The sequence below is a fragment of the Mustela nigripes genome, chromosome 13 (genome assembly GCF_022355385.1).
Source record: "Mustela nigripes isolate SB6536 chromosome 13, MUSNIG.SB6536, whole genome shotgun sequence".
In the NCBI taxonomy this organism is placed as follows: domain Eukaryota; kingdom Metazoa; phylum Chordata; class Mammalia; order Carnivora; family Mustelidae; genus Mustela; species Mustela nigripes.
In genome coordinates, this window is record NC_081569.1 from 142,988,871 (window position 1) to 143,010,263 (window position 21,393).

General features: G+C 40.0%; 1 protein-coding gene across 11 annotated transcripts in view; it reads left to right on the forward strand.

Annotated features, from left to right (window-relative positions):
• The window catches only part of MARK3 (microtubule affinity regulating kinase 3), a 119,969-nt gene that overhangs the window by 16,019 nt on the left and 82,557 nt on the right, over positions 1-21,393 (forward strand). For all 11 annotated transcript variants that reach the window (XM_059374060.1, XM_059374062.1, XM_059374061.1 and 8 more), the window contains exon 2: positions 13,567-13,758. In XM_059374060.1, coding sequence (XP_059230043.1) covers positions 13,567-13,758 — 192 coding nt within the window. The remainder of the gene's footprint in view (positions 1-13,566; positions 13,759-21,393) is intronic.

Here is a 21,393-nt window from a genome sequence, read left to right on the forward strand (position 1 = left end):
ACATAATAGAAATATGTTTTGTTATGCTTATGCTAACTAACCTTGATCACTTTTTGTTTCTGAGCTTTTTTTTTTTAATCTCTTTCGTCAAGACTGACCTGGCAATTATTCATCCATGTAAACTTCAGAGTAAGATTAAAATTACACAAAAGCTTAAAAAAAAATTGATTTGGAAACTACTAACTGGAAATTTTAATTGAAATTGCATTGAACCTATAGATTAATTTGGATAAAATTTTTAGTATGCCAGGGCATGGAATTTCCATTATTTGAGTATCTTTTTATGTCTTTTATTAAAAATTTAAAGCTTTCTCCAGAGAGCTTGTATACTTGATTAAGGTAGTTTCTACCTGCTTTATACTTCTTATTGATATAATGGATGGTTATTTTTTGTTAAATGTTGTGGCAGGTTACTACAGGTGTAAAGAAATATCATTGTAGGTTGATCTTGTATCTTACCAGACTCTTTCACAAGTTCTAGTGGTATTTCTGATTCTGTTGGTTTGACAGTTTTATCTCTTTCCTTCTGATTCTCACATCTTACAACTTTTTTCTTTCCTTAAAGTACTGGCCATGACCTTTAGTATTATGTTAAATAGTAGCAGTGATAATAGGCAGCTTTGTCTTGTTTCTAATTTTAAACAAAGGATTCTTAAGTATCTCCACGTAGTGTAGTATTTACTTAAGGTTTTTGGTCCATGATTTTTTTTTTTTTTTTTTAAGATTTTATTTAATGGAGAGAGGGAGGTTGAGAGAATGAGTGGGAAGGGGGCCAGAGGGAGAGACATACCTCCTGCACTTTGGTCCCAGGATCGTCGGATTATGACCTGAGGTGAAGGCAGACATTTAATCAACTGAGCCACCCAGTCACATTGGTCCATGGTTTTTGTCAAATTAAGGAAGTTCCATCCTGTTTCTTGTCTGCTGAAAGTTTCTTAAATCACAAATTGTTTAATCTTAGCATATTTTTTTTCTGTAGTGAATGAAATAATCACCCCACTGCTTTCAAAGTGGAATTTGATTTTCTAAGTATCTCTAAAGTACAAAATACTTGGGGGACAGCCCTTTATCATCACAATTTAGCTTTGTAGATTTTTTTTTTTTAACATTTGAAAAACCTGCCCTGTGTTATGGAGGTAGCTTGTTTTTTTTAGGTATTAGAAAGGATGTGTTGGGTACATGTCTTGTGTTTTACAAAAGGGACCAAGCTCTGTTCAGGAGGAGTTGAAACAGTGTAAAGTTGTTATTTTAAACTCTCAAACCTGATTTTCCCCCCCAGTTTTATTGAGAAGTAATTGATATAGATCACCGTATAAGTTTAAGGCATACAGCAGGATGGTTCAATTTATGCACATTGTGAAATGACTCACAGTACATTCAGCTAACATCTGTCTTATACAAAAGGGGTGCCTGGGTGGCTCAGTGGGTTAAGCCTCTGCCTTCAGCTCAGGTCATGATCTGGGGGTCCTGGGGTCGAGCCCCACATCGGGCTCTGCTCTGCTCTGCAGCCTGCTTCCCCCTCTCTCTGCCTGTCTCTCTGCCTACTTGTGATCTCTCTCTCTCTGTGTCAAATAAATAAATAAAAATTAAAAATAAATGCAATGAAAAGAAAGAAGAAATTAAGGGGAAAAATTCTCCTTTTAATAAGAATTCTTAGGATTTACACTTTTAATGACTTTTCTAGGTATCATACAGCAGTGTTAGCAGTAATAACCAGGTGTACATTACATCCCTTAATTTACTGTAAAACTGGAAGTTTGTACCTTTTGACCATCTTCCTCCAATTCTCCCTTCCCTTCCCTATAACTTCTGGTAATCTTAAGTATGATCTCTTTTTCTAGTAGCCTTTATTTGTTTTCTTTTCCTTTTTTTTTTTTTTTTTAAGATTTTATTTATTTATTGGATAGAGAGAGAGATCACAAGTAGCAGAGAGGCAGGCAGAGAGAGAGGCCAGGGGGAAGCAGGCCCCCCGCTGAGCAGAGAGCCTGGCACAGGGCTTGATCCCAGGACCCTGAGACCACGACCTGAGCCAAAGGCAGAGACTTAACCCACTGAGCCACCCAGGCGCTCTTGTTTTTGTTTTTTGTTTTGTTTTACAGCTTTGTATTTCACATGTGAGACCGTATAGTATTTTTCTTTGACTTATTTCACTTAGCATATTGCCTTCAAGATCTAGCCATGTTGTTGCAAATGGTAGTATTTCCTTGTTTTTTAATGGCTGAATAATACTCTGCTGCATATATATACCACAGCTTCTTTATCTTGTCCAGGGAAGGACACTAAATTTGTTTCCCTGTCTTGACTATTGTACATAATGCTGCTATATGCAGGAATCTTTTTGAGGTAGTGTTCTTGTTACCTTTAGATATTTACCCAGAAGTAGAATTGCTGCATCAAATTATCGATATCCAATTATCGAACCTTTTACTTTTTTGAGAATTGTCCATACTGTGTTCCATATTGGCTATACCAATTTACAGTCCCACAGTGCACAAGGGTTTATTTATTTATTTATTTATTTGACAGACAGAGATCACAAATAGGCAGAGAGGCAGGCAGAGAGAGTGGGGGAAGTAGGCTTCCTGCTGAGCAGAGAGCCCAGGACCCTGGGATCATGACCTGAGCTGAAGGCAGAGGCTTAACCCACTGAACCACCCAGGTGCCCCTACAGATGGCTATTAGTAGTATTGACATTTACCAGTATTAATTTTTCCAACACATGAACACAGGATATTTGTGTTGTCTTCAGTTTCTTTCTTTGGTGTTTTATAGTTTTCAGTATGGAATCTTTCATATCCTAAATTTATTCCGAAGTATTTTATTCTTTTTGATGCTGTTGTAAATGGGATCGATTTCTTTCTTTTCAGAAATCTCATTGTTAGTGGGGTTACCTGAGTGGTTCAGTTGGTTAAGCGGCAGGCTCTTGATTCTGGCTTAGTTCCTGATCTGAGGGTCATTAGATCAAGCCCTACATTGGGCTTCAGGCTCAGCACAGAGTCAGCTTGAGATTCTCTCTCTCCCTCTGCCCCTCCCTTGTTTGTGATTTATAATTAATTAATTAACCTTTTAAAGGTCTCATTATTAGGGATGCCTGGGTGTCTGTCTCAGTTGATTAAGCATTTGACTTTGGCTCTGGTCATGATCCTAGGGTCCTGGGATTGAGTCCTCGTCAGGCTCCTTGCTCAGTGGGAATCCTGCGTCTCTCTCTGCCGGCTGCTCCCCCTGCTTATGCTCTCTCTCTCTCTGACAAATAAATAAATAAAAATCTTAGTGTTAGTTTATAGAAACACTACTGCTTTTTTTATTCAATTCTATATCTTGCAGCTTCACCGAATTCATTGATTATATGAATATTGATTATATCCCAACAGTTTTTTGGTTGAGTCTTTAGGGTTTTCTGTATCTGGTGCTTTGCCAGATAGATACAAGGCCAAGACTGGAACCATATTTACTATGGTAAAAAGATAAAAGATAAAAGATCATGTCTTTTTTTTTTCAAGATTTTGTTTTTAAAGTAATCTCTCCACCCAGTGTGGGGCTTGAATTTACAATTTACTCCTGAGATTAAGAGTCATGTGCTCTACCAGTTTAGCCCTCCAGGCACCCCCATAAAATCATCTTTTGCAAATAGAGACTATTTTACTTCTTTTCCAATTCTTTTTTTTTTTTAAGATTTTATTTATTTATTTGACAGACAGAGATCACAAGTAGGCAGAGAGGCAGGCAGAGAGAGAGAGGAGGAAGCAGGCTCCCTGCCGATCATGACCTGAGCCGAAGGCAGAGGCTTTAACCCACTGAGCCACCCCGACACCCCATTCTTTTCCAATTCTGATACCTTTTTTTTTTTTTTCTTGGCCTAATTGTTCCCATTAGGACTTCTGGTACTGTTTTTTTTGTTTTTTGGTTTTTTTTTTTTAAAGATTTTATTTATTTGCCAGAGATAGAGAGAGAGAGTACACACAAGCAGGCAGAGAGGCAGGCAGAGGCAGCGAGAGAAGCAGGCTCCCCGCCAAGCAAGGAGCCCGATGTGGGACTCGATCCCAGGACCTTGGAATCATGACCCGAGCCGAAGGCAGTGGCTCAACCAACTGAGCCACCCAGGCGTCCCTGGTACTATGTTTAATAGGAGTTTTGATAGTGGGTACCCTTGTCTTGTTCTGATCTTAAAGGAAAAGCTTATCCTTTCACCATTTATTATATTAGCTGTAGTTCTCACGTATATAGACTTCTTATGTCAAGATAATGTTTTTTCATTGCCTAATTTGCCAAGCGTTATCACCATAAATGGATGTTGACTTTTAAGTCTGGGATTTTGTTGGATGCCTTTTCTGTGTCTGACAAGATGATCATGCAATTATTTTCTTTACTGTTAATGTGGTATATCACATTGATTGATATACCAAATCATCCTTACATCCCAGGGATAAATCCCTCTTTATCATGGTAAACGGTCCTTTCACTTTGCTGCTGAATTCAGTGTGCTAGTATTAAGAATGGAGAATTTTTGCATCATATTCATCAGGGATTTGGCCTCTTGTTTTTTTTTTTTAGTAGTGTCCTTTTCTACTTAAACCTGATTTAAGTCGGCTTCTCAAGTTTCAGGTTGATGGTTAAATTTGGTGTGTACCTTAGGTATGTATATTCTCATTTGTATCTTTTGGTTGTGTGATTTATATTTGATGACTCTTACATACGGACTTTTTTTTAGAGAGAAACTAATATGTAGAACATAAAATGGAATGCATTCCCCATTTATTTTTCTTATTGCTTCTTACATTAGCATTGATAGATAGTAATACTTCGGCTGAAAGTAAAAAACCCAAACATAATGGCTTAACCAAATAGGGGTTTGCTTTTCTCAAAAAAGACATCTAGGGAGCTTCTAGCTTTGGTTCAGTAGTACAGTAATATTGGAGTTGGTGGTTTTTATTTTTTTCTTTTCTTTTTTAAGATTTTATTTGACAGAGAGAGAGACAGTGAGAGAGGGAACACAAGCAGGGAGAGTGGGAGAGGGAGAAGCAGGCCTCCCTCGGAGCAGGGAGCCCCATGTGGGGCTTGATCCCAGGACCCTGGGATCATGAGAAGGCAGACGCTTAACAACTGAGCCACCCAGGCGCTCCTGGAATTGGTGGTTTTTAATTTTTTTTAATTTTTTATTTTTTTAAAGATTTTATTTATTTATTTGACAGAGAGAGATCACAAGTAGGCAGAGAGGCAGGCAGAGAGAGAGAGAGGAGGAAGCAGGCTCCCTGCTGAGCAGAGAGTCCGATGCGGGACTCCATCCCAGGACTCTGAGATCATGACTTGGGCCGAAGGCAGCGGCTTAACCCACTGAGCCACCCAGGCACCCTGGAATTGGTGGTTTTTAAAAAAAAAAAACTTTTTTCTTTCATGTTTGAGACCTTATGGCTGCAGGATAACTTCTCCATCTTCAGTTATGGTTGTTTTTTGAAGGCTCGATAAAGGAGGAAGGGACCGTACTAGTGTATCTGTTCCCCTTTATGAGAAACAAAAGATTTTCCCAGAACCCCCACCCCCCGGCCTTCATTAATGAGAACTGGCCAGAACCAAGCCATACAGTACATCTAACTGCAGAGAAGTTTGAGGAGATAAGTATTTAATTGGCCTTGTAGCCTTGCCAAACACATCCAGGTTCTCTTGGTAATGAAGAAGGGAGAATTTAATACTGAGTAGGTAGCTATATTGTTTGCTCCATTCTTTGCTTCCATATATCACCTGGAAAATTAAATGTTTTGCATTAGGGTTTTTAGTTTGAAAATGGACACTTTATGAATTTGTTAATAATTTCCTGTCCTTGGCTTGCTTTTGATTATTTTCAGTAGCAGTGGCCGTAATCTCATTTTCATGGTGGCTGAAGTGATGTAAGCTCAAATCCATGGGAGAGAAGTTTCAGGACTCCCTCAATCTTTAAGAACTAAATTTAACAGCTTTGAGTACCAATTACATGCTTAGTGCTGCCACACAATGTTGTAATATGAATAATGAAGAATTCTATAACCTTTTTTTTTTTTTTTTTTGGTCCTCACGTTGTTTACTGGCTGGCTCCTTAGGGAGAAGGAAAAAAAAAAAAAGCCTGTGCATGAACTAATTGGCTGCTAGTACAAGAATTTAGAATTATTTGTTAAAATGATTAGTATCCATACTGAGTGATATAAGATTAGAAACTTTTGGGGCGCCTGGGTGGTTCAGTGGGTTAAGCCGCTGCCTTCGGCTCAGGTCATGATCCCAGGGTCCTGGGATCGAGCCCCGCATTGGGCTCTCTGCTCAGCAGGGAGCCTGCTTCCTCCTCTCTCTATGCCTGTCTCTCTGCCTGCTTGTCATCTCTCTCTGTCAAATAAATAAAAATTAAAAAAAAAAGTCTAAAAAAAAAATTAGAAACTTTTTTCCTTTAGGGTCACTGATAGTAGCATGGGAAGAATAAAATGAAGGCCAAGTAGAAGCACTACTAACTGTTACAGGGCCATATCAAACTAATGTAAGAAGCAATAAGAAATGAATGGGGAATGCATTCCATTTTATGTTATACCTCTGACTTAAAAATGTGTCCATGTATAAGAGCCATCAAATTTAAATAATTATGTAGCTGGAAGACACAAATGAGAATATACCTTAGACACACATATACCCCCAGAAATTATCTTTAATTTTTTTAACGCAATAAATATGATTCCAGGTTTGCCTTTCTACCTACCTGAAAGCACCAACTTGAAATTTGAGAAGCCTGCTTAAGAAATCAGTTTTAACTGGAAAAGGACCCTACTAGAAGACCATAGGCCAATATCCCTGATGAATACATTGCTTCTGTTTTGAGAGAATTTTTTTTGTTTCTGAGAGAGAATTTTTTTTGTTAAGATTTTATTTTTAAGGGGTACCTGGGTACTCAGTTGGTTAAGTGTCTGCCTTCAGCTCAGGTCATGATGCCGGAGTCCAGGATGGAGCCCTACTTCAGGCTCCCTGCTGCCCCTCTACCTTTCCCTGTGCTTCTACTCTCTCACTCTCTCTTGCTGTCTGTCTCAAATAATAAAAATCTTTTTTTTTTCCTTCAAGATTTTATTTATTTAATTATTTGTCAGAGAGATAGAGAGCACGCAGGCAGAGTGGCAGTCAAAGGTGGAGAGAGAAGCAGGCTCCCCGCCAAGCAAGGAACCCGATGAGGGACTTGATCCCAGGACCCTGGGATCATGACCTGAGCCGAAGGCAGTAGCTTTACTGGCTGAGCCACCCAGGTATCCCTCAAATAATAAAAAATCTTTTTTAAAAAAAGATTTTGGGGCGCCTGGATGGTTCAGTCAGTGAAGTGTCTGCCTTCGGCTCAGGTCATGATTTCAGGGTCCTGAGATTAAGCCCTGCCTTGGGCTCCCTGCTCAGCAGAGAGCCTCCTTCTCTCTCTACCTCCGCTGTTGCCCTTTTTGTGCTCTCTCTCTCAAATGAATAAATAAAATCTTTTAAAAAAAAAAAAAAAAAAAAAAAGAAGAAGATTTGTATTCTGTATACCCAACATGGCGCTCTAACTCACAACCCCGGGATCAAGAGTCCCGTTCTGGGCACCTGGGTGGCTCAGTAGGTTAAAGCCTCTGCCTTCGGCTCGGGTCATGATCCTAGGGTCCTGATCCCAGGGTCCTGGGATCGAGCCTCACATCGGGCTCTCTGCTCAGCAGGAAGCCTGTTTCCTCCTCTCTCTGCCTGCTTCTCTGCCTACTTGTGATCTCTGTCGAATGAATAAATAAAATCTTAAAAGAAAAAAAAAGTTCCATGCTTTACCAACTGAACCAGCCAGGCACCATTAGATTTTTTAATTTAAGGGCTTTATGTTAAGGAAACATCAAACTAAATATACTAAGTTTAACTCTCTTGTAATTTAACAGGCATCATGTATTTCAATCCGTTGTCTGAGTTTATAGGCTAATGGGGGAAATAAAAGTTTCTTTTTTGGTTTGTGTTATGATTGTTTATTTGCATGAGTATATTAGTTTAGTATAAATGAGTATATTAGTTTAGGTTAAGTTATACTGTGATAACATACACAATCCAAATTCTAGTGGATTAACACAGTAAAAACCTTTGTTTACACAGTTTGCCAGAGGGCTCATTGGCTCCATGAAGATTGAGCTCCCTGCCCAGGCCAGTTTGGTCCTGTGCCCTTCCTTCTGCCTTTGGGCAATGCTCAGGATTCAGGAGAGCAGAAAATGGTTGGAGTCAAGCACCAGCAGTTAAGTGCTTCTGCATGGGAATGCCATGTCACTTTCACTTACATCCCATTGGCTACACTTAGGCACATGGCTTTGCCAACTCAAATGAGGGAAGCTGGTGTGAGTCCCTTTGTGAAGTCAGTGGACTCCTCCACAAACCCGGAAGCTTAAGAGTCAATATGGTGGATAATAGTTGTCTACAAAAAGTAGCATAATATAGATAGATACAAAGTATCTCTGGAGCCCAAAGGAAAAGAAAAAAAATCTGATGGATTGCAGGAAGAGTCTCGGAAAGCTTCACAAAGACAGTAACAAATGATAGGATCCAAAGATAAAGGAATGAGTAGGGTTTTCTTAGGTTTGAAGAGAAGAAAGGGCATTCAAACTGAGGGACCAGGACCATGCTACAGAGTAGTGGATGCTGTATCCTGAAAGGAGGAATGGATTAGATCACAGAGAACATGGGATTCTTTTCCCATTCATTCAGAAACAATGCATTGCACAGCTGCTCTGTGCCAGATACTGCTCCCAAGTTCTGGAAGTATTTGATAATGAACAAAACAGACAAAAATCCTTGTCCTCCTGAAGGTTACATCTAGTGGATGCTAAAGAGGTACTCTTTTATCATAAGTAGGTTGGGAAGTAAAAGCAAAGGTATAAACTTTGGACACCTGTGCATTTTAAGATTCTTTTAATACTTGTATTTTACGTGCAATAGAAGACAGTTGATTTGCACGTGTTAATATTTTGTCCATTTAACTGTGCCTCATTCTAGAAAGTAATGCATGAAAAGCTGGATTTATAAAACATTTAAATTAGAAAATAATTTTTAGGGGCACCTGGGTGGCTCAGTGGGTTAAAGCCTCTGCCTTCGGCTCAGATCATGATCCTGGGGTCCTGGGATCGAGTCCCGCGTTGGGCTCTCTGCTCAGCAGGGAACCTGCTTCCTCCTCTCTCTCTCTCTCTGCCTGCCTCTCTGCCTACTTGTGAGTTCTGTCTGTCAGATAAATAAATAAAATCTTTAAAAAAATAATTTTTTCATTACAAAAGCTTTTTAACCCAAATTTTGGATAGTAGTATAATTTTTTAATAGAATTTTTTTTTAAGATTTTATTTATTTCTTTGACAGACAGAGATCACAAGCAGGCAGAGAGGCAGGCAGAGAGAGAGGAGGAAGCAGGCTCCCTGCTGAGCAGAGAGCCCGATGCGGGGCTCGATCCCAGGACCCCGAGACCATGACCCGAGCCTAAGGCAGCGGCTTAACCACTGAGCCACCCAGGTGCCCCAGTAGTATAATTTTTTTTTAATTTATTTATTCATGAGGGACAGAGAGGCAGAGGTAGAGGGAGAAGAGGTTCCCCTTGGAGCAGGGAAACTGATGTGGGACTTGATCCTGTGGGATCATGACATGAGCCAAAGGCAGATGCTCAACCAACTGAGCCATCCAGGCACCCAGATAGTAGTATAATTTTAATGACTGTATTTTCATTGTGTAAATAGTAAAACCACTTGACACGTAGCTTATGGGAACAGGTTTTTTGTTTTATGCACTGCTGTGTTTCTAGTACCCAAAACAAAGCCTGGCACATACATGCATAAAATCTGGGGTGCCTGGGTGACTCAGTCAGTTCAGCAGCTGCCCTCAGTTCAGGTTGTGGTTCCTGGGACTGAACCTTGAGTTGGGCTCCCTGCTTAGTGGGGAGCCTGATTCTCCCTCTCGTGCTTCTCCCTCTCCCCCTGCTTGTGTTCCCTCTCTCGCTGTGTCTCTCTGTCAAATAAATAAAATATTTTTAAATAAATAAATAAATAGATAGATAGATAAACCATATTCCATTTGATATACAAAATTGCATTACAGCAGCACTTTTTTTAAAAAAAGATTTTATTTATTTATTTGACAGAGATCACAAATAGGCAGAGAGAGAAGGGGAAGCAGGCTCCCTGCTGAGCAAAGAGCCGGATGCGGGGCTCCATCCCAGGACCCTGGGATCATGACCTGAGCCGAAGGCAGAGGCTTTAACCCACTGAGCCACCCAGGCGCCCCAGCAGCACGTTTTGTTTACGAGTGTACCTGTTTTGTGTGAAGCTCTCCTCTTATAACTTAGTTGCTATTTTAGTTTTATTTCTTTGATAAACAGGTCCTCATTTATAAATAGGCTATTTCTCCAAAGTTCTTATTTGGAAATTAGAATCCTTTTTGTTATAGGAAGAGTATTACAAATGACTTACATTTATAGCTGGTTTATAAAAGCCTATTTTACTTTAAATAATACATTTACAATAAAAACAAAAAAATTGTGTGCATGCAGCATTATATGATAATGAAATAAAACAGAAGCGAACCTGTCCTAAAACCTGGTACATGAGGGAGAAATACTTAATTAGAGGATATGAGGAAGTAGATGGAGTTTAACAGGGAAATTCTGAAAAACATCTTTGAAGACTTCAGAAGCTAGTTGCACAAATGCTTAAGCTTTTACTTTAGAACACTTGTTTTTCCTTTTTCCTTGATATGTGTGTTACAACGTAGTTTCTTAGGTTTGTCAGCTAGATTCAGGCTTGTTTTGATCTAGTAGTGCGAGAACCAGGAGAAAGAAGGGACATTTTCCTGCATAAAAAGAAAAGAGAAAAGAATGAAGATTTCCTGTGTACGTATGAGTGCTGGGAGAGAAAGCAGTGCCCTAGAGGCAGGCAGTGGGCCACAGCATCCTTCATGTGGGGCAAAAGGAAGCACGAAGCAGCTGGATGTTTATGCATGCAGGATTGTACACAGTGGGTGTTTGTAATTCTAGTACTTTTCTATTTAATATGGTTAGAGGTATGTATGCTTTGTTCTACTTTTATGGAGCATGTTGAGTATTCATTTAACATTGATCAAGGACCACGTAGTCTTGCTGGTTTTTTTTTTTTAAGTTTTTATTTTTGTTTTTAAAAATTTTATTTATTTGTTTATTTTAAGATTTTATTTATTTATTCAACAGAGAGAGATCACAACTAGGCAGAGAGGCAGGTGGAGAGAGAGAGGAGGAAGCAGGCTTCCCACCAAGGAGAGAGCCCGATGTAGTGCTTGATCCCAGGGCACCTGGGATCATGACCTGAGCCAAAGGCAGAGGCTTTAACCCTCTGAGCCACCCAGGCGCCCCCAAAATTTTATTTATTTATTTGACAGAGATCACCAGTAGGCAGAGAGGCAGACGGGGCAGGGCGCAGGGGCAGGGAGACAGGCTCCCCGCCAAGCACAGAACCCGACGCAGGGCTCAATCCCAGGACCCTGGGATTGTGACCCAAGCTGAAGACAGAGGCTCTAACCCACTGAGCCACCCAGGCACCCCTAAAGTTTTTATTTTAATTCCAGTTAATGTATGGTGTTATATTAGTTAAAGGTGTATGATACAGTGACTCAACAACTCCATACATGACCTGGTGCTCGTTGAACCAAGCGTGCTCCCTAATCCCCATCACCTCTTTCCCCCATTCCCTCACCCACCTCCCCCCCAATAACCATCAGTTCTCTATAGTTAAGAGTCTGTTCTTTGGTTTGACTCACTCTCTCTCTCTTCCCCCCACCCTTTACACATCTGTTTTGTTCCTTAAATTCCACATATGAGTGAAATCATATGGTGTCTGTCTTTCTCTGACTGACTGACTTTGCTTTGCATTTATGCCCTCTGGATCCATCCATGTTGTTGCAAATAGGAAATTCATTCTTTTTTATGGGTGAATAGTATTTCATTGTGTGTGTATGTGTGTGCGTGTATCTCCTTTTTTTGTTTGTTTGTTTTTTAGTTTTATTTGAGAGCATTGGGGGGTGGGGCAGAGGAAGAGGGAGAAGTGAATCCCCGTGAGCAGGGAGCCTGACATGGGGCTCAATCCCAGGACTCTGAGATCATGACCTGAGCTCAATGGACTGAGCTGCCCAGGTACCCCTGTATCTTCTTTATCCATTCATCAGTCTGTGGACATCGGGCTGTTTCCACATCTTGGCTGTTGTAAATAATGCTGCTATATAATAGGGATGCCTGTACCCCTTTGAGGTAGTGTTTTTGTTTTTTGAATGTAAATACCCAGTAGTGTGATTGCTGGGTCATAGGGTAGCTCTATTTTTAACTTTTTGAGGAACGTCTGCACTGTTTTCCAGAGTGGCTGCACCACTGTGCATTCCCACCAGCAGTGCACGAGGGTTCGCCTTTCTCCATGTCCTTACCAACACCTGTTGTTTCTTGTGTTGTTGATTTTAGCCTTCTGACAGGTGTGAGGTGATATCACATTGTAGTTTTAATTTGAATTTCACTGATGATGAGTCATAATGAGCTGCTTTTTATATGTCTATTGGCCATCTGTATATATTTTGAGAAATATCTGTTCATATCTTCGCATTTTTAAAAAACTGGATTATTTGGGTTTGGGGTGTTGAATTTGATAAGTTCTTTATATATTTTGAATACTAACTCTTTAACAAATACATCATTTGCAGATATCTTTTCCCATTCTGTAGGTTGCCTTATTTTATTTTATTTTTTAAGATTTTATTTATTTATTTGACAGAGACAGAGATCACAAGTAGGCAGAGAGGCAGGCCGAGAGAGAGGAGGTTGCAGGCTCCCCACTGAGCAGAGAGCCTGATGTGGGGCTCGATCCGAGGACCCTGGGATCATGACCTGATCAGAGGCTTAACCCACTGAGCCACCCAGGCACCCCTCTCTAGGTTGCCTTTTAGTTCTATTGATTGTTTCCTTTGCTGTGAAGAAGTTTTATATTTTAATGTAGTGCCAGTTATTTATTTTTGCATTTGTTTCCCTTGCCTCAGGGGACCTGTCCAGAAAAAAAGTTGCTACAGCCTCTGTCAGAGAAGTTAATTGCCTGTGCTGTCTAATCTGGCTGCTGCTTGAAACACATTATTTTGAATTACTGTTAGCAGCATAGTGTAGAAAGAAATTGGGAATACAGATTCTCTTTGGATCTTTCACTAAATAGTGACATGGCCCTGAATAAATCACAAAAATCTCCTCCTCTGGTGAGGGATCATATGTACAAGTGCACTTAATAGCTGATGGACAGGTTACATTCTTTCTGATGTAATGCAGTCTTGTTACTCCTATTTTATGTTGCAGGCACATACAGAAAATATCTCATTTCCTTCTGAACACCCACTTCAGCCCTTGATATTTTTCTTCGTAGCATTTGCTTGTTTTCCTCATAGATTTAGATCATGTTGGGCAAATTCCTTTAAAGTGCTAGATGCATTAAGATTAAAAATAAAGCAGTAATGTTTTGTTTCTTCAACTAGGGGCTTTTAAAATTTGGCAAGTACTATGTGTTCTTTCATTTCCTTATTTTTGTGTATGTTATATTGTAGCACACGTCACATGGAGATGGGCGGCCAGAAGTTTCTTCTCGCACTGGGCGCTCTGGAGCTCGGTGTAGAAACTCTATAGCTTCCTGTGCTGATGAACAACCTCACATCGGAAACTACAGACTGTTGAAAACAATCGGCAAGGGGAATTTTGCAAAAGTGAAATTGGCAAGACACATCCTTACAGGCAGAGAGGTAAATATTAAGCCTAATTTCTCTTATGACACCAACTCTATTTAGTTTCATATGAGAGAGAGAGAGGAAGATAATGTATATATTTGAGTTAATTTCTAAGCTAATTAAATATTGTTTTTAAGAACAAGAAACTTACATACTAGTTATCTGGGAGTTCTTTTGCTTTCTCATTTATTTAAATGAAGTAAGTATTACATCAAGTATTTGAGCTTTTGCCTTAAAAAATGGGTAGTGTCTTGTTCTTTTTCAGTGTAAACCTCTGCCACCAGAGTAAAAATTCCTCTGAACTTCATGTATAAGCTCATAGTACTTGCAAATCAATAGTGTTGTCTGTTCTTAGAGATTTTATCATAAAGAAGTTTCTCATTTTCCCAGATAAACTTTTCTCAAAGCTTATGTTTGATTGGTTGTTGTGTAGGAAGGCATATGCTTTCCCGACTTTTGTGGTTGGCTTTCGGTTCAGCTCCATTCTGTGTTTATCAAAAGTACATTGGTTAAAACTACTAAATTGACTCCCTCCTGTTCTACATGTATAATACAGAACCTGTTTTGCTTCTTTGACTTCTTTCATTTAGATCTTTATGCCTGCTCTTCCCTCTGCTTGAAATACACTTCACCCTTTTGTGTGGGATCACTTCTGGGGAAGAGTTGTTGACAGACTCTCTTTTCCCAGGCATGGGACTCAGGTTAAAAATCCTGATACTTCCCCTAATATAGCATGCTTTATATTACATTGGAACTGCTTTTTTCCCAATCTTTCTCTCCAGGCTTTAGGGCAGATACCCATACTTAACACAGTGTTTGGCACATAGTAGGTGCTTAATAAATGCATGTTGAATGATTGTAATGGTACTTTTTTTTTTTAAGATTTTATTTATTTATTTGATAGAGATCACAAGTAGGCAGAGAGGCAGGCAGAGGGGGTTGGGGGGAAGCAGGTTCCCTGCTGAGCAGAGAGCCCGATGTGGGACTCGATCCCAGGACCCCGAGATCATGACCTGAGCCAAAGGCAGAGGCCCAACCCACTGAGCCACCCAGGTGCCCATAATGGTACTTTTGAAGGAACCTAAATTTTTTTTTTTAATTTAAAGATTTTATTTATTTATTTGACAGAGAGAGAGATCACAAGTAGGCAGAGAGGCAGGCAGAGAGAGAGAGGGAAGCAGGCTCCCCACTGAGCAGAGAGCCCGATGCGGGGCTCGATCCCAGGACCCTGAGATCATGACCTGGGCTAAAGGCAGAGGCTTAACTCACTGAGCCACCCAGGCACCCCAAGGAACCTAATTTTAAAAAAATATTTTATTTATTTATTTATTTATCAGAGAGAGAGAAAGAGAGAGAGAGAGCGAGCTCAGGCAGCGGGAAGTGGCAGGTAGAGCAGGCAGAGGGAGAAGCTGACTTCTGCTGAGCAAGGAACCCAGGAACTCCATCCCAGGAGCCCGGGATCATGACCTGAGCCAAAGGTAGACACTTAATGGAGTCACCCAGGTACTCCAGAAAAAAGCTTTTTTTTTTTAAAGATTTTATTTATTTATTTGACAGAGAAATCACAAGTAGACTGAGAGGCAGGCAGAGAGAGAGAGAGGGAAGCAGGCTCCCTGCTGAGCAGAGAGCCCGATGCGGGACTCAATCCCAGAACCCTGAGATCATGACCTGAGCCGAAGGCAGCGGCTTAACCTACTGAGCCACCCAGGCGCCCAGAAAGAAGCTTTTTGAAGACATGTTTTCCCTGTACCAGAGCCTCCTGATAGGTGTGCCAAGACAGTGTTACAGATGTGTCGTGGTAGTGATGCTTGCAGCCCACCATGCCTGGGGCTGCTGGAGCAGGACCCTGGGCCAGCCATTCCATCAGTAAGCAGCCTGTTTGCTGCAGTGTGCCTCATGGATATTCTCATTTTCTGTGTGTGCTGGGAGCTGAAGAAGGTTGGGAACCACAGGTCTGCACTAACTGGAGTTACAGACTTTAACAGTTAGCCACTTCATGCTTCAGATCACCTTTATTTATTAATTTTTTAAAAGATTTTATTTATTTATTTGACAGAGAGAGATCACAAGTAGGCAGAGAGGCAGGCAGAGAGAGAGAGAGGAGGAAGTAGCCTCCCTGCTGAGCAGAGAGCCCGATGTGGGACTCGATCCCAGTACCCTGAGATCATGACCTGAACCGAAGGCAGTGGCTTAACCCACTGAGCCACCCAGGCGCCCTTCAGATCACCTTAAGTGACAGACCCCTGGTTAGTACTTGTTGAGGTACCTGGGTTGCTTTAGAGTCAGGAGAAGCATGAGCAGGTGGGGCTTTCCTTGCTGTCCTTGATCAGAACTTTCCTAAATAAGGAAAAAACCTCTTGAGTTTAGGCCCCACCAATTCTAGGTGGTTGGTTACTTGGCCAGTTTCCTTACATGGGCAGCTGGTAGGTTGGAAGAGGAATGGGACAGACAGACCCTCTACCCTTCTCCTTAGCTGCAGTTTGGCCCACTGTGTTTGTATCTAGTAGGTTCTCTCTCCAGAAATCTGGAATCTGACTAGCAGAGTGGCTTAATTTAAAATTTTTCTGTTCTTTTTTACCCTAAATTTTTAATTAAGCCATTTTACTCTACTTTTTTGTTTTTCCCTATTGTAGATATTAAGCAGAATCATGGAAAATGTAAACATTGTATTTCTATATTATAGAAATTTATTATGTAGGAAGTACAAGTTCCTTGAGATTTCTCTCCTCAAAAAGAAATCAGCATTTTCAGCAGTTTGGTGTATATTCCCACAGTTTTTTATACAGACATCAACTTTTTGTTTATTTTAACAAAGGGACTCATGGATAGAATAGTCATTTTCTTAGCAACATACTTGACCATATCTGAATCTTAGTGCTCATAGATATGACACATTCTTTTTTCCAGTGTGTGCTGGTGCCATGGTTTATCCCCTGTCAGTGGGCATTGAGTGGTTTCTGATTTTTTCCTGCTGTAAACATCTGCAGTGAACACTCCTTAACATAACTGTCTACTCTTATTAAGAGTGTTTCTGTAGGATAAACTCCAAGAAGTGGGTGTCTTAGGTCAAAAAGGATGATTATTTGACGTTGTAATGGTACTGCTAAATTGCTTTTGAGAAAATATCAGAGTACTTCATTATCCTGCCATACTGAATGAAAGTATCCATTCTTCTATACCCTTACTAATACGATGTAGATAATTCTTATCTAATGGACAAAAAATGGTATCTTTTTAAAACTTGCTTCCTTTTGATAACTAGATTGATGATATTTTCATCATTCATATTTGCTTCTTAAAATAAGTTTCCCGTTTGTATCCTGTATCCATTTTTCTTTCCTCTTTCAAATCTTAATGATTGGGATGCCTGGTTGGCTCAGTCAGTTAAGTGTTTGACTCTTGGTTTCAGCTCAGGTCATGATCTCATGGTTGTGGGATTGAGCTCCCTCTCGGGCTCTGTGCTCAGCTGGAAGTCTCCTTCAGATTCTCCCTCCCTCTTCTCCCTCTCTCTCAAATAAGTAAATAAAAGTCTTTAAAAAGTAAATAAATCTTAGTGATTTAAACCCATTATGTGTTTCATGTATCAGTCTGATCTGTCTGGGTTTCATGACTTGGTGAGAAAGGTTTACTTTGTCCCAAGATCTAAAACATGGTTATCTTCTTCAAACACTCCTATGGCTCACGTTTGAATGTTTCATTCATTTGGTATATATTTGGGGGGATTAGTATGAAGTGTAGGGATCAAACTTTTTTTTTTCCCATGTGGATTACCACTTGTCCTGGGATCATCCGTCTTTTTCCCCAAGTGAAGATACCTGCTTTTTCACATACCAAATTCCCATATATGTCTTTTTGTTTCTCTGATCTGTTTGTTTAGTCTTGTACCCATACGGTGGTAATTTTATTACTGCAGCTTTGAATTTTACATTTGTATGTTTTAGAGTAGGTTAAATGCTCTGCAGATTATTCTTATTTTTTAAAAACTTCATACCTGTTCTTGCCATTTAGTGTGTATCTTAGAGTCAAGATACTATGTCCCAAAAATAGTCTTACTGGAATTCGGTAAGATTAATTTCGATCGGAATTAACTGAATTTATAAACTGATCTGGGGGAAATTTGTTATTTTAATGATATCAAGTCCTTCTATATAGGATGTGAAATATGTCTCAATTTTGTTTGGGGGGTTTGTAATTTTCTTCCTCTAGGCTCTGGATCATTTTTTCTTTAAGGGGGTTACAAATAAATTCTACAGATTAGGTAAATGGTTTACATAATTCTTAAGTTCATTCCAAGGTATTTTAAAATTTTTGTTGCTGCTGTGAATGGCATTTTTGCCTTTGTTGTTATGAACAATATGGGAAGGCTGTAACATGTGTAAAACATCTTATATCAGAGCACCCTTTATACTCACCCTCATTTTAGACATCAAAATTAATCAAGTTTTTGTTATTTTTAAAGTTACACATCATTTTTTCCTTTGACATACAGTTCTCTGAATTGTAACACATGTATAGATTCATGTTATGACCACCATAATCAGGATACTGAAGAGTAAACACAGAGAAATGTCATACCAAGCTGTTTTTGAAAGGATGGGCAAAATACCAACATGTTTATCTGTTAATGGGAATAATCTGACAGAAAGGGGGAAAGTGGTGCTGTGGGAGAGACACTTAAGAGGGTGAGAGGGCATGGTGGATGTGCTGGCCTTGATCATGTGGACAGTTCTTACATAGAAACCAGAGAAATGTAAAGGACCCTGGCATAGGTGTAGCTCAGGGCTCTGTGTGGTGATGTGGGAGCTTGGGGAGGTTTTCTTCCTGTGGCAGCTATTTTTTTTTAAAAGTAAAATGGAAAGATCATTCAGCTGACACTGTGATTATTGAGGAGCTAGATAATAGAGATGTGAGAAGTTACAGTAATAACTGGGCCAGCAGAAGAGTTAGCAGACTGGAAGAATGCAGTAGAATTGCCAGGTGGCCTTAAGGCTTCGCTGGGGATGATCCCGGATACAAAGTGGGAATATGCAGCAGGGCTGGGAATTACCCAGACACAGGTGTCGCATTTATAGATAGTTGGGTTTTTTGTCACACTGAGTGTAGAGGATGGGAACAGAGCAAGGACATTGATTTGGAATACCTCAGGGAGTGATTACAATGAAGGACTATAGATTTGAATAGGAAATAACTTGGGGGAGAAGACAAATCATAAGAAGGTTGTGGGATCAGTGGATTATGGACCCTGATGATTTCAGACAGTTATTGGCGTTCTAGAAACAGATGGAGGAAAGGTGGAGGAGGTGATAGAAAGTGGGAAGCTCAAAATTAAGGTCAGAAGAGTTTTCTGGTATTGGTAGTTCTAGAGATTGGAGTATACAATATAATTGACTCAATTGTGTGAGTGTTTTTTTCTTCTCTAGAAGCTTTTTAGACTATTCACATTCATCCTTGCTGTTCAGAAATTTCACAGTGAAGTAGCAGGAGTTGGTCTGCATCTATTCTTCTTCTACTTTTTTTTTTTTTTTAAAGATTTTATTTATTTATTTGACAGACAGAGATCACAAGTAGGCAGAGAGGCAGGCAGAGAGAGAGAGAGGAGGAAGCAGGCTCTCTGTGGAGCAGACCGCCTGATGTGGGGCTCGTTCCCAGGACATTGGGATCATGACCTGAGCCGAAGGCAGAGGCTTTAACCCATTACATCCATTCTTCTTGATTGCTCATTGGACCCTTGTGGTTTGGAAATTCTTTATCTTTCAGTTCTATAGAATTGTGTCATTTTGTTATTTTAAAATCTTTTTTTTTTTTTCTTTAAGATTTTTAAATTTATTTATTTGACAGAGAGACAGCTCAAACAGGGGGAGCAGGAGAGGGAGAAGCAGGCTCCCGCCTGAGCAGGGAACCCGATGTGGGGCCTGATCCCAGGACCCTGAGATCATGACCTGAGCCAAAGGCAGATGCTTAACTGACTAAGCCACCCAGGTGCCCAAAAAATCTTTATTCTATAATTCTTACTTATCAGAGACTGGAACTCTTGGAAAAGAGCCTTGACATTTTTTTAAAAAATCTGATCTCCATGTGTGTTTCTATTTTATTTTCTGGGGGATGTCTTTAATTTCATCTTTCTGTTAAATTTGTATGTCCTCCCCCTTCTTCCCAGCTCTTTCTTTTTTTTTTTAAAGATTTTATTTATTCATTTGTCAGAGAGAGGGAGAGTGCACAAGCAGGGGAAGCAGCAGGCAGAGGGAGAACTTGATCCCAAGACCCTGAGACCATGACCTGAGCTGAAGGCAGATGCCCAACCAAATGAGCTGCCACCCAGGTGCCCCTCTCCCAGCTCTTTCTTATTCTCTGATTATTTGTCTGTGTAGTATTCAGTTGTGGGATCATGAATGCTGTTTCTTCTGTTAGCTCCCTGGGCGGGTAGTGGGTAGTAAAGGCCTTGGTCATAGTCTTGTACTCTGGTTTCTCTCCCTCAGAATTTCATGCCGAGCAGTTCTGCATGCCACTGTACCAGGTTTAGTGGTCGTGCGGGGTTGCATTGATTAGAATAACAGTTCCCAAATTCTGTGTCTCAGAACGCCTTGAACTTTTAAAATTGAGGACTCCTGGGATTCTTGGGTGGCTCAGTCAGTTAACTATCTGCCTTTGGCTCAGGTCATGATCCCAGGGCCTGGGGAATGAATACCCGAATCAGGCTCCTTCTCCCTCTGCCTGCCACTCCCCCTGCTTGGTGTGCGTGCACGCGCGCGCGTTCGCGCGTTCTCTCTCTCTCTCTCTTTCTCTCTGTCTGATAAATAATAAATAAAATCTTTTTTTTTTTTTTTAATTGAGGACTCCCCAAAGCCTTTGTTTACATGGGTTGTACAGACTGAGATTTGCCATGCTAGAAATTAACACTAAAAAATTTTAAACCTATATTCGTTTAAAGAAATAACAGACCTACTATATTTAAATGACATTTTTATGAGAAAGAAACCCCTGTTGGACAAAACAAATTATTCAAAAGAGTGACATTGTTTTAATTTTTTGCAAATCTCTTTAGTGTCTGTCTTAATAGAAGGTAGCTGGGTTTTCATATAGTCTTCTACACTTAAGTTTTGTCAGTATATTGTTTTGGTTGAAGTTTATGGGGGAAAATCCAGCCTCACACAGATAATATAACCAGAAAAGAGAGGAGGTCTTAATTCCCTTTTTCAGATAATTGCAAATATTGTTCTTTGATACTCTACTATAACTCAGCAAGTAGTAATTTGGTGGCAGAGGGGGCAATGATTAATGGAATGTTTATTCAGAACAGTTACAGTGATTGCCAAAAAGTGTTGGTATCCAGAACAGTTTGCTCCATTTGAAAATTAATAGTAGTAGATTTGTGAGATGAGTGAGCGGAAGGGTGAAAGAGAGCCTCCTGTTCCAGTAATAGATATAATTGAAAAGCATAAAGATGTTCATCTTGTTTTTAGTACAATCTGGGGGTGGAGTATTTAGTTGTGCAGAAAAAGAGAAAACCTCACCTGAACCTAGTTTCTACAAATTAAAAATCACTTAATTACACAACTGTTATGCTTTTTTTTATTGTGGTTAAATATATGTAGTATGAAGTCATTTTAACCATTTTTGAGTGTACAGTTCAGTGGCATTTAGAACGTTTGC